This window comes from Hermetia illucens, chromosome 4 (genome assembly GCF_905115235.1).
Source record: "Hermetia illucens chromosome 4, iHerIll2.2.curated.20191125, whole genome shotgun sequence".
In the NCBI taxonomy this organism is placed as follows: Eukaryota; Metazoa; Arthropoda; class Insecta; order Diptera; family Stratiomyidae; genus Hermetia; species Hermetia illucens.
The window spans coordinates 171466537-171480933 of record NC_051852.1 but is presented as its reverse complement, the minus strand read 5'-3'; the positions used below and the strand labels follow the sequence as shown (position 1 = coordinate 171480933).

Sequence of the window (14397 nt, the reverse complement as noted above, 5' to 3'; positions counted from 1 at the left end):
TCAAGGAGTTTTTGGTGGTATTGAAATTCAGAACAGAGCAAGTGTACATAAAGGAAGAAAGTGGGAGGGAAGAATTGGAAAGGTTGTTGTAAGGATTTGGAAGGCTAGGATGATTAGGCCAGTTGAGTATGGGGAGGATGAAATCTCCACAAAGAAAGAAAGAGAGGGAAGGGAATCTGACGGTAAGGAGTTCAGACAAATTGTCAAACAATTCTTCATACAGGTGAGAAGGACTAGCACAGGGGACATATACACAAGAAACAATGAACGGGAGGAAGTTGGGAGGGGAGACACGAAGAGCAACACAATCAAAAGGATAGCCAGAGGAGGAGAAGACGAGTTCGGCGGGGAGTGTATCTTTTATAGCAATTAGGACCCCACCGCCGGTGAACTTACGAGAAGAATCCCAGTCCCTGTCACAGCGGAAAGTGGAGTACCCTTCGGGGAGCTCGGAGTTTAATATGGCATCGTCCAGCCAGGTTTCGGACATACCGATGGCGTGGTGTTGCTGAGCCAGCGCGGATAAATTGAAGGCCCCCAACTTGGTTCTTAAACCCATGACGTTCTGATAAAACAGACGGACAGTGAACATGGATCCAGTTATATAGCTCGGTGAGACGGGTTGCCCTGAAATTTACCCGCGAATGGGGGCGCTTATATGGCTTGATGAATACACCTTCAGGCCAGAAAGAAGGGTTGCCGAGAACGTCAACTTCGTGTGGATAAGTAACCTTAAAAGATGCAATGCAGGACAGAGGAGAAAGTAAATCAACTTTGCTCCTTATATACTCCAAAACATCGTCCGTAGAAGTTGTGAGCGCTAGCCTGGAGATGAAGAGCTGTTCAGGAGAGGACGCCACCTTTAGCTTGGGGCCACTGGTATGGATGGATGAAGTGCCAGGATATATATAGCGGGAGGCGGAGCTTCGTTGGCGACAGGAACGATGTCAAAAAGTGGGGCGGCTGTGTTCCGATTCAAGATTTGCTGAGGAGGCTGCGGATATTGTCCCGTTGTAAGCGCGATTGAGCTCGGTGGGCTTGGTATAGTCCTTGGCAGAAGGAGATGTAGATACAGCTGGAGATACAGTAGATACAGTAGAAACCGCCGGTAGAGGGAATCCATTTGACTTCGGTACCAAAACGGAAGTCTCAACGGCGCACTGATTGGCGGCCAAGGTCGAGGACTGTTTATTGAGCAACTGTATTGCATCAGACAGCGTTGAGCCATGGCAAGTGTTGCAGCGATAACTTTGCTCGAATCTCTAAGAAGTTATGGGTAAGTCCCAAGTGGCTCTAACATTTCCTATGAATTTCTGCTCCTAACTCTCATATTCCATTCGAAAAAATGCATAAGTCACCTCAGTCAATAATATTAAACGTTTGAAACGTTTGCTTTCCTTGGTGAATATAAGTGAACTGCGTGCAGTCTGAGTGTGGTTAAGTCTGAAGATCGAATGCTTCGCATTTTTGAACACTTATTATTCCTTTTTAAAACGACGACAATCATTAGTTTACATTTTTTTCTCTAGCACTTCAGAGCCGCCGATAATTCGTTTAAAGTGCTCCAAACAGCCTCCAGCAAATCTTGATACATATGTACATGCTTCCATCTCGGCACTCATACATGTAATTACAGCTCCAGCCCGTGCTAGACGTCCAAGTACGCGGTTACATATGTACAGATATGAATGGTTTCCCACCTTTGGCGTTCTCAACGCATAATTTCACCAAAAGCACTTTAGTTAGCATTCAAAATGCCGCAACTGAGCGATCCACTATACACGCATCGACACTCAATCGCTGTTCCCAGTTTATTTTTAAAAACGTGCGCATTCGCTACGAATTTTTAATAAATGCTTGCACATACCCTCGTAGTGTTTATATTTTCGGTTTCTCATCTCGAGTAATATCATATTTTCATTACATTCGCAATTCAATATTAATTTATCGGTAAAAACCACGGTCTATTGTATTTTCTGGAAAAAGTGACATTTTCAAAGTTTTCCATTCTTTAACACCAAACCTTTAGTATTGCATTCGTTACGTAGTGAAACCTTGAATATCTTTTACTTAAATTCAGTCCAAAAAATCGTTCTAGCTCAGTGAAAATTTGTGATTGTTTATTTACTTAAAGCAGGAATAATTCTGGTGCTAGTTTTGTGGTTCCAGCATATTTACAGATAGTTCCATTTCGAAAATATTTTGAAATGAAAGAGGAAGATTTGATTTTGGCGCGCGCGATAGTCGCTGAATCAGAATCTCCCGGGGCTTCCCCGGCACCATTGCGGAAAAGTCGAGTAGCTGAGTTGCGCGATAAAGCACATCAATTTCGGTAAGTTTTGAGCAAATTGTGTGGTCATGAAAATATAAAACTGTACAACGATTGGTGAGTCTTGGCTCCTGACTATTTTATTGTCCTTCAATGATCGTAGTGATGAATAGTCTAAAAGTTCCCCCAGAATGAGATCTACTTTGTATCTATGTTTTCCTATGAAAATATTCACTGTGCTCCCTGGAGAGTTTTGAATTAGAATTGAGTTACTACAACTTTGCACTATATTTCCGAACGTTTTCTAAAGATGCTTCCTCATGTAAGCTTGAATATTCCACACACTCAAGCTGAAATCAAAGATTAAATACCTGGGAATCTCCTTCAACAATAAACTCAAATCCAACCCTCACGTCAGATCTGCTATTGCCAATGCCTCTAAGGCCTCAGCTGCCTTAAAAAACCTCATCTCATCCCGGACCCTGTTCCCTGCCACTAAAACCCTTTTATATAAAACTCTTATTCGTCCAATCCTGACCTATGGTTTCTCAGCATGGGCTATCATGTCACCGAACGTAGCAGAAGCCCTTGAACGCTTTGAAAGGACGATACTCAGGTAATGCACGGCCAAATACAGAAGTCTAAACCTAAAATTTCAACAAAACTCTCTTTTGTACGACCTTTCCGGGGTTTGCCCCATAATTCCGCACATGATCAAGTTGTCGCGCGTCAGACTGAAAAAGTGGCTGTCCCATCCTAACCAGCTGATAAAAAATCTCACTAAACGCAATGCATTGTTACGCGAGCAGAGGTACTACGTGTCAGGGCCGGCTCTCCTCTCGGACAATAATTTTCCTCTCAACCATCACACCTCCCCCCCTCCTTCATCCCCTCCTTTTATCAAAGCTCCTCCCCGGACTTTCACAGAGGCTAACCGCGTAAAACCAATGTTCCGGCAGTCAATCCCCGCGCAGGTCTAGATCACCTTTCATTATTTTATTTACTTAGTCCAGATTAAGACAATATGTAATATCTGCAATTTACGCAACTTTTTACGATGAAAGTCCAGCGTTGCGTCACCTTGGCACGAACACGGTCACCAAGGCTGTCAACCAACCAAACTCCCCTAACAGGTTTGCCAGTCGTGAATACCGACTGCGCCAGATAATATATGGAACTGGACGATACGTGCTGGAGCTAACCCGAATGTTAGCAGTTCGGCGAGATACGGGACACAGAGATTTAATCGCGTACCTTGACTCAGGAGTCAACAAAACAAAATCCACCCACGGTAAACTACTCTCTCAGAGACATGACATCTCGACGCGGAGTGATACCACCAAAAGTTTCATTCCAAAAGGAGCTAAAATGCCAAACGGCCTAATAAGAGAGAGGAGTAACTCACAGAAACGTAACGCGCAGAGAATGGACGGGGAAGGATAAGCTCTGAGCCGATTCGGACATCTACCCGACAAGCGGTCCCCGCCTTCCTTTCATCTTCATGGGGAGGGGGGTGGGGGGTGGCAGATGAATTGGTGGCCCTGCGGCAACCCACCCCAGGGGGAACCCTATTTAAACATGGGAGGACTGACGCTTCCTGATTCCCTTTTTACATTTAAGTGGCTTTGATCTGGCGGAGGTTACTATTCGTCAACTTTTCCCCGGGCAACCAATTATCTCCCATCCTTACAATTTTCGATATCCCAACCTAAGAAAAAAAAAGTGCATGACACACTTCGCACTTGTCACCTTTTTCCTCTTCTTCTTTTTTCTTTCTTTCTTCCCGAAATAACCAATTCCCCCACCAAAGCAGAACAGGGTGTCACACGGACATATTTCCCTTCAAATTTGAAATTTAGAATTTTAATTACAAATTGGAATATTAGAAATTCAAAAGCGTCCAGGAAATTTATATCAACGTAACAGGGTACCAATTCTATAATGATGAAGACAACCCAAGGTTATACATTGACTATTACTGGACTTTTGCCACTTTTTAGGCTGGAACCTTCCCATGGATTTGGAAGGAGGAAGAACAGTTGAGAGATTTAAATTGGACGACCTTAGTAGGGACGGAGCAGTCAATCGTGCTTATGGGGAGGTATGAACTAAAGCCTCGCACTATTGTTCTAACCAAGGATATACCCGAAAGATAGACTGTAAGTTGAACTACCATCTGAAGAAGTTGGAGATATTTGACATTACCTGAAGAACAAGAAAGCGTAACTTCTATTTTTTCTTACCCCTGTACGGAGGCGGTTATTCCGCTCCTGTTCAGCCGTGTGAGTGTCAGAGTGAAAAAGGATGCAGTCGAAGTCCGCACCGACTAACAACTATGCTTGGTGCTTCCAGTCTTCCTCAGCAGTTTTTTTGTATATTTACAATTGCGGAAACAACTGCATCAGTTACCTTTCGACTTGGCCATCTCTCCAATTATACTTTCCGCGCATTTATGTATTTATTTATTTATTTAATTAAATACAATACACAGAAAGTAAATTCCTAGTGAGATATTGTCCTCAGAGGAAGGAGCAGTAAATGCCTTAACTTAAACTAAAGAAGGAGGCGGAGCCAAAGGGTCCAAACTGTAAGGTGTTGTAGAACCGGAATAGTCTCGGGATCAGAGAGTGAAAGTAGATGTCGAGCTCCGCAAATGTTACGTACTACGTGTGGTACGAGCGACAACGCGAAAAATAATATCGAAGTTGGCAGAGCGGTCCATCAGGCAATTACAGAGTTTGAAAAATGTACACATATCGGACGGATAGCTCACACAGGGAAGGTTTTTTATGGAAAAGAGGGTCCGAGGGAATTTCCGTAGTACGCGACAGTTACAGTTGCGAAAGCGAAGTGAATTTTTTTTGCCACAAAGTTAATACATTGTGTACGTAAAAGTTCGAAGGAAAGTGAGTTAAACATTAAAGTCCTGGGGTTGAAAAACACAATTTTTGTATTTGGAAAGTTATTACTTCTACACAGCTTACAGTCTTTTTACAAATAAACATTTGTTTTCTAGAGTGAATAAATCATAGCCAGGACGATTTATTCCAATTGTAATGATAAGAGTGGAAATAGAAGGATCAGGTCGATCATCCTGAGTGGCCGACAACGACCTAGAGGGCAGCGCTATCCCAGAAACCTAAAAAATTGGCTAAATTGACCGTGAAGGTCCGCCTGCAAAGATTGGAGCTCCATCCAAGTCTTCGGTCGACACGTTCTTGCACGCCTCTGTGCTAGCCAGACTCGGGAATGCGGGGGGGGGGGTCCTTTGAGCGGTTTGATCCCTCGAACCCGAATACGCACTCAGTGCATCAGGCAGCTCAACATCAGCCTGCTTCAACTCGTGCAGTGCATTTTGAAGACAGACGTGACTATGGACAGAATAAAGAGAATTTTTACATACATGACCATAGACGTGACATTGGTTTTTACGGACTTGACGACAGGTCCGGATCCGAGAATTTTCAACGACATGACGGCAGATCCGGACTCGACTATATGTATGACTTTACTGATTCTGACGAGGACGATTCGCCGTATGGATGCCAGGCACGACCGTTTAATACAAAATCAGCGGATCGTGTTTATTCAATTTTGGCATCCTGGAACTTGATTTTTGATGGCACATCGAAAACTTTGCCCATCAACCAATTCCTGTTCCGCGTGGAGGCTTTGACCAACACAACCTTACAGGGGGATTTCGGCCTGCTGTGTACTTATGTACACACCCTTTTCGGAGACAGAGCAGCAGATTGGTACTGGGACTACCACTAGTCTGTCGGACGAATCGAGTGGACTTCTTTTCGTGAGGCTCTTCGCCATGAGTTTAAGGATTCTCTAGATGACTGGGATATCCTTGAACTGATGAGGGAGCGCATGCAAGGTCCATCCGAAGATTTCGACAGTTACTATAAAGCTGTGCGGTCGCTAGCCAATAGACTAGAAAATTCCTTAACGGAAGACAAATTGGTAGAGTTGCTACATCGTGGGTTGAGACCCGACGTTCAGAGGCAACTTCTCTATGTTCCGGCTAGTACGGTTCGCAAGCTGCGTAAGGTAGTGCAGCAGAGCGAAATTTTAGAGGAGCGTCTCTCAAGCTGGCTCTCTCACCAATTATACAGCTATTCTGCTGAATCTGAAGAGAGTGTTGACATAAAGAACATCTCAGGTAATCCTCAGACTGAGATTCAGGATCGTGATTTGGACTTGGTCTGCTGGAATTGTCGGCAGATTGAACATTTGTTTGAAGAATGTTGGGAGGATCCCAAAGTCTTTTGTTTCGGTTGCGGGCGCCTGAACACTCGTAAGCCCGTATGTCCGGACTGTCGAGTTCCAGAGCCCAGCCCCAGTCATCAGGGTGTTCCTGCATTGGACGCACGTGACTGCGCAGGCGTTGCGACAATGTCTTCCACAGTAACTCCGAAAGTTACCGTGTTGAAGCGGCCCGATAACTTAACTATGACCTACCCGGATTCGACCCCACCACCAATTGTTTCAAGAAAACTGATGCTTCCGGTTCTGAGGCCGTTGCACGTGAGACTGCAACAATATCCACTCTTATCATTACACAATGCTCTTGCTATCGTTGTTTTTCAGTTATTATGATTTTATTGGTGTAAAGACGACCATTTTTTTTAGAAACTAAAATGCGCACTTTGTGCCACAAGCAGCTGGTCTGGCAGGCCCTGCCATTGCCCAAAGTGTCTGGCTACAGAGGAAACATGTTGTTATAATCACACGAGCGAAATATATAAAATTTAACCTTAATACTATGATGTAGATAAATCGACATTTTATTGCACTTTGGGGGTGTTAATCCCCCCCTATTGCTTCAGCCCTTTCCCTCTGTAAGAATTTATTTACCTTTGATTCCTTTTATTCCAGTAAACATGCTATAATGCGTTGTTGTATGTTCTTACAAAGATTGTTATCTTTGTGCTTTTATTCAGTGAGTTTCTCATGACTAAGTATTTTTAAACTTCATTCAGAAAACCTAAATCTAAATATAAACACTTACGTTCTTCGTATAAATTTAAAATAACTCATGAATGAAATATTTATGAATTTTGGACTTATTTTGTCGACCGGTGCTGTTGTGTGTAGAATATGTTTCTATTTTTACAATTATGCAAATTGTCGAAGTACCCAATAAAATAAGCCAACCGATTTTGTAGTTTCTTGTTGTATTTTTAAACTTAAAAGCAAATTGGTTACTTCTTTTTTCAAAGAAAATCGAAACTAGGATGTAGATTTACCTCTTCCTTGTTGGGACTAATTTTTCAGTTTAATGAACAATTGGCTTCAGGAGATGATCTTTGTAATCCCATTCCCGAGTCCATCGAAATCAAGTCAAAGGGGACGAAATAGCTGAGCAGCTGAACGAGCATGTTTAAATGAACGTTGGTAACGGCGGTGGAGAGGCGGGTGGCGATAGTTAGGGATTGGAAGAAGGTAGGACTGAAGGTGAAGGGCTTAGGAAACCGGCCCATTGAGCGATAAAATATTTGTCTGCTATTTGTATTCTAGCCTAAATTTGATAGATAAGTAGCTTCCTCCAAACTACGATTTTTAGTTTTCAATCTTCTTCTTCTTCTTCTTTTCTTCAGCCTTTGTCCCGTTCACAAGCGGGGTCGGCTCGTCGTGATCGGCTTCGCCATTTGGCTCTATCGAATGCCTGATCTGGGTGCAATCTCGAAGCTTTCAAATCGCCATCCAGCGTATCAAGCAGTTCTCCATTGGCTGAAAGCGTTGACCCGAGGTATTTAAATCGCTCAGTTCTGGGCAGATCACTGCCGCTGACAGTGATTGTGCCTGTTTCATGGGGATCGGTCGTCAAAAATTCAGTTTTGTTTAAATTCAATCTGAGACCGTGTTGCATGAGGCGATCATTCCATTTTTGAACAAGTTGCTCGAGATCATTTTTGCTATCAGATGCTAGGAAAACATCATCTGCATAAAGCAGTGTGTAGGGCGCTGGACGTTGGATATCCCGTGTGACGGTGTCCATAACAAGGACAAAGAGGAGTGGTGAGAGGGCACTTCCTTGATGAACTCCAACAGAGACACGAAGCGGTTTTGATACACCCGCCATACTTCGAACTTTACTTTTCGGATCGTGGTAGAGCAATTGAACCCAGCGCACGAGTTCTTCTGGCACGAAGTGTTGTCGTAAAGCATACCAGATGAGTTCGTGTGGTACACGGTCAAACGCTTTCTCTAGATCCAGAAAGGCAATGTAAAGAGTGCGATGCTTCTCACGGTGTTTCTCCATGAGTAATCGCGCAGCGTGTATTGCGTCAGTAGTTCCGCAGTTCTTGACAAATCCGGCTTGATTCACGGTTATTTCAACGATTTTGCGAATACGGTTGTCAAGAATGCTTTCAAAAATCTTCATGGTATGGGAAAGTAACCGGATCGGACGGTAATTTGAACATTCTGCTGGGCTACCTTTCTTTTTCCATATTGGAACAGTGGTACTTTCTTGCCAGTCAGATGGTGTTCTTCCTTCCTGAATAACCCGGTTAAAGAATTCACTGAGCCACAGTGTTGGGTCCCAGCTCTTCGCTTTCCAGAGCCCAGATGCGATGTCGTCAGGTCCTGTTGCTTTCCCCGATTTCATTTGTTTTATTGCCTTCTTGACTTCAGTTGCGCTGACTGGTGGAACTGCTCCAAATGTCGGCAATGATTGTGGAAGTGGAGGATGAGCAAATTCTTCAGTTGAAATCTGCTCGAAGTATTCTCGCCATCTATCCGTTGCGGCTCGACGGTTGGTAAGCAAAGTACCGTTCTTATCATTAACACAACAGAAATTTTCGATATCCTGTGTGCGTTCATCACGGCTTTTAGCAAGTCGATAAAGATCTCTCTCGCCATCCCGAGTGTCCAGTTTATCGTAAAGATTTTTGAAATGGTTTGCTCGGGTGACAGCGACCGCTTTCTTTGCTTCCCGGTTGGCATTCTTATAAATTTGCCAATTAGCAGGCGTTTTATCGTCGAGGAATTTGTGGTAGAGGCGTTTCTTTTCACGGACCTTCATTTGAAAATCATGATTCCAAAGCCAAGTATCTCGGTTGATGTAGCGCTTACCCGGCTTGGTGACCCCGAGGATTGCAGAGGCCGCTTTGTGGATCGTGTCTTTCATGTGGTTCCATGATTCTTCCACATTCGTAATGGTCGGCAATCGTATGAGTGAGACCGTTTCTTCTTTCTTCTCACCAAATCGCCACCATTTAATGCGCGGCGGGCCAGTGCGTTCCTCACGCTGTTTTATCGGTGGCTTAATTCGCAGGACGGCAATCAACGGCCGATGTTGAGGTGCGATGGTCTCATAGGGAACGACTTTGCAATCAGTGACAGTGGTAAAGTGTTGGCGTCTTATGAGAATATAGTCGATTTGCGTTTTATTGTTCCCACTATAAAATGTGGGAGGATGAGACAATCGTTTGATGAACCATGTATTCATAAGTACAAGGTCATGGGTGTCCGCAAAATCGATTATACGCTCGCCATCTTCATTGCGCGCTCCGAACCTCTTTCCCCCATGGCACCTGTTACCATCTGCCTTTTCACCCACATGACCATTAAGGTTGCCGGCAATGATTATGTAATCGTCAGCAGGCACGTGACAAGTCTTTTCATCGAGAAGTTGCCAGAAGGCATCTTTCTCGGCATCAGGTCGACCTGTCTGTGGTGCATACGCGGTGAAGAAGTGAATAGTGCGATCAGCTGATATAATGGTGAGCTTCATCAGCCGATCATCAAATCGTTCGACTTCGTTAATGGCATCACGGAAACCCTCTGAGATGGCAATGCCAACACCATATTGAGTGTGTGGGTTACCAAAATAGAGAAGTTTGTAGCGATTTTTACCGCGTTCGCGTTCAATGTCGCAGCTTTTGGCACCAGACCATCGGGTTTCTTGCAGAGCGCAGATGTCAATGCGCCTTTTCCGAAGGACTCTTGCGAGTTCCTCCGTCTTTCCAGTTAGGGTACCAACATTTAGCGTGCAGACACGTATTTGTTTTGTTTGTTGTGTGCGGACTAACTTGCTTACGTCCTGACGCCGTCCATGCGTCAAGAACCCTTGCCCATTTTTCGATAGGACCGGGGCCCGTCCTGCCGCGTCGACTGAGGTTGACGCCCTAGCATTTCTCCGAGGCCTGTGACTTAGTCCGATCATCATGTTTGTAACGACATTCTATGCATTTTCTTGGTCGACCTGTCGCGGGGCCTGTCACCAAGAGAGATCAGGTAGGATTTAGCATAGTAGAATAACCCCAACTATACTCTATTTATCTCTTTTCCTGATCTCAGCATTTTATTTTTGTTTTACTGAGGATAGTACAGAGTACGTTGCCTCAAACCCTCCTCCTTTACCTGGGCTTGGGACCAGCATACTATGTTAATAGCATGGCGGAGTTAGTTTTTTATTTTTAATGTAGATATATATTTCGGGAGCAACTTACCCCCTTCATCACTACAAAGCTATTGCTATTATACGGTTCTTTTATATTTTTTCACTATTTTTTTAAATTAATTTCAAATTTTTTTTTATAATGTATTAATTTTGATGGGCAGTTAGCTGAATCTGTGTTTAATAACCGCGTGGCGTCTTCTCTTAAAATTTCTAAATTTTCCCAAGGGTCCAAGGTTGTCGTTCGGTTTGTACGACGCAAGAGCTCAAGATTTTCCCGTTGAATGGTATGGGCTTCTTCGACTATGTGCGCTGCCACTGAGGATCTTATGCACGACTTTTGTTTCCGAACACTACTTCTCGCTTCCTTGATATGTTCGTTAAATCTTGTCGTTATCAGGCGTTTAGTCTGTGCTATATATATCTTATTGCAGTCGCTGCTATTCAGTAGATCCCGCTTTTTTCCTCCCTCCCTTCTGCTGCGAAAATAGTGTTGATTTTCCTTTCGATCAGTTTCTCAATAGTCTGAGGATTATACCCATTCTTAATAGCAGTGTCAATAATATGCTGTTGTTCCTTATTGAAACCGTATTCCGAAAGAGGGTATGAGATCAGTCGGTGAATCATGGAATTATAGGTAGCCATTTTTTGGGAAAATGTATGGTGTGCAGTTGCTAGTATCATTCTCTGCGCTGCTGTAGGCTTACGGTATATCTCGAACTAAAGCTTCCCGCTAGAATTGACGATATTCAGATCTAGGAAGGGTAGAGCCCCATCCTTTTCTACCTCTAGTGTAAACTCATGTTGTTCCGCAATTCGAAGAAGTTTTCAATCTCCAGTTTTCGAAAAACAGCCTGGTCATACTTATCTTCTTCCATAACGACAACGTTGCCCCCCCTTGTCCGCCTTGAGAAAATATAGCGGTTTATCACGAAGTTCGCGTATTGTTTTTAAATCGTGTTTACAAATTTTTAGCGTCGCGTTATTCCGAATGATTTTCATCCTTAGTTTCGTTATCCGACAATTTTATACCTCCCTCGATGTTAACCACGGTTTCGTCGACAACCTTAGTTGCTGGTACCGCGAACGCAAGAACGTTATTTAACAACTTTATTTCGTTATTGGTCAGTTCAATATTCGTTTTCTTTATTATGTAGTTGTCAATATGAGCGACGTTATTACTATTTACCTGCGGACGGCCGGTTCTGAGGCAGTGCGATAAGAGAACGCCACTCGCAAAGCTCTCCGTCTTTGTATTTGAGCAAGGCGCTTACGAGACATCTCCTTGTCAAGGGTATCAGTCCATATCTCCGTGCCATAGAGCATAACGGACTGCATTGCTCCCATAAGAAAAAGTCTCCTAGTAGATATATATACATTCGCTATTAGCCAACTCAAGGCCGAGACTCCAGCTGCAGCCCTGTCCGCTACTGCTTTGATTTGCTCGAAGAAGCTCATCTTCGAGTTGAACATTAAACCAAGGTATTTAACTACTTGTTTCGACTCTATAGTCAACTGGCCGATCGATGTGGGACGCAGGGCCGAGATTCTCTTTCTGATCAAGATGCCTACTTCGTTTTTTTCAGCGCAAGGCTGAAAACAAGAGTAGTCATCCATCCACTTACCCGTCATATCAATATGCCCAAGTCTTTTTTGCGCCTGTTTAACCGACCAGGCGCGAATCTTCTGGCATGTCGAATCTTAGCAGACTATCGTAGGAAACGTTTCGGCCATAGGATGGATCTCTGTGCTACTCCCGACGCAATCTCCATCCTCCTCTGGCGCTCTAGCGTCTCATAGAGCAAGGAGCGGTCTTTCATATAATCCCTGAATATCCGCAAGAGATAACTTGGCACGTCAAATGAGTTTTCTAATGTGCCTAGCATATTTGTCCATCTTACGGAATTGAAGTCATTTCTGATATCAATCGTTATGAGGAGCACTATCCGTAGAGATCGACGGCTGTGTGCCTCGGCTCCATGAACCGCATCTACGACCTTCATAACAGCATCCACCGTGGATCTCCCTGTTCGGAACCCAAACTGCCTTGAGAATAAGTCTCCGGTAGCGCGGATCGCTTCAGCGGGTCTACTCCTGATGAGCTTTCCGAGCACTATCCTGGTTGTGTTAAGCATACACAGCATTCGGTATGCCGAAGCTGCCGTCTGCTTCGGGCCTCCTTTTGCTGATCAGCGCGAGTCTCGCTATCTTCCAGTGACAAGGAAAAATCCCCTCCTTCAAGCAAGCGTTGAACGCACCCAGCGCTCTCACCAGAAGCGCCACGATCCCCGTATGAAGCGCAACTTTCGCTTCCATTGCAGGTCTTCGCTTGGTGACCTGCCTGATTGCATACTGTACTCCTGTCGAGTACCTTGCAGCAAGGGGACTTCCACTATACCGAGTTTTTGGCCACAAGAGGTGGTACCTCTCCGGGCATTGGTTATCTCTGGACATTGACGTTTTATGGCCTCCAACATTTCAATCTTTTCTGTGAGGCAGTCAAGATCTCGAATTTCTAGAGAGCACATATGTTTTAGACTAGAAACGAGAGCCTTTTCACAAAGTAACCCCTTGATCGCTTCGCAGAACGTACTCTTGCTCCTTGTGTTCGGGCCTAGTTCGACAAGGACTCCGCCACCTTTCGTTTTCGGTATGGAAGAAACTTCTGCTCCGTTGTCTTCGGGTTTCATCGTATGCGGATTTCACCAAGGACTTCCGGAAATGTCTTGCCTTCCATCGACTTAATGAGCAGAGCCGACGGTCTAGTTCTTCTTCGCTTCCTCGCCTTTTCTATTATTGGCTTTTAGTTCGTAGCCTCCTTATTTGTGGACAAACGGATTTCTGGCAGCGTAGCCAGTTGTTTCCTTTTATCGTTTTTTGCCTTCTTTTTTCGGGCCCCGGAAACTATTTCTCTCCTTCAGGCATGTCCTCTTTCCGCTTTTTTCCTCAGTTTGCTTTGCAGTGGGCTATCTGCGATTCGTTTGTCTCTTGCAGTGTTCTCAGCGGGAAATTCGGCTGTTTCTGCTTTCCACGCGTCTTCCGCTGCTCTCTACGTTCGCCTGTAGAAGAGTATGCGGTCCAGTAGTTCCTTCAGTTCTATCAGCCCATTTTTGATGCCTTTTCTGACGTTCTTCTGGAGGAACGTTATCGACTACATACGCTTCACCACTGCCGCGTGTTTCCTGATGAGCCTTTCGTCTTCAAGCTTGACTGGGACGGTCGACTGCACTTACATTCGATTCATGTCCGAATCCATCTACTCAGGACTAGCGATTCTAACTGAGTTTTTTTCCGGAACAGGGAAACTACAGGGTATTGGACTTGCCATCCCCGCAAGGTCAGTCGCGCCACTTGATAAGACTTGTACTGTATTTGGTCGCCCCGGTGTCACATCAGGTATTTCAGCTCTCGCTGCCACTTCGTTGGTCGTTGTGGTGAGCGACGCATTTTTGTGCTGCGCTCAAACATAGTCAGCTCTTCTTCCTTTCTTGACATTTCGTCGATTTTTTTTTATTATGGTTGTTCTCCATGGAAATTTCATTCAGCCGTTGATCCTCCAACGTACTCTTTCGCAAATCCTAGACATCCTACAACATAATGTCCCATAAATAAGACATAAAAAATTAACTTCATTCAGTCCCCAATACATGTAAAAGGGGGGTGTACAAATCTTTTTCACCGAATATGGCCATGTGGGGTATCAAATGAAAGGTCT

At 44.3% G+C, this 14397-nt stretch overlaps 1 protein-coding gene across 1 annotated transcript in view; it reads left to right on the top strand.

The window, feature by feature from the left end:
- Positions 1–1784: 1784 nt before the first annotated feature.
- The window catches only part of LOC119653731 (NAD kinase-like), a 150671-nt gene continuing 138058 nt past the window's right edge, over positions 1785–14397 (top strand). Inside the window, exon 1 of the mRNA XM_038058648.1 lies at positions 1785–2332. Coding sequence (XP_037914576.1) covers positions 2208–2332 — 125 coding nt within the window. The 5' untranslated portion in view covers positions 1785–2207. The remainder of the gene's footprint in view (positions 2333–14397) is intronic.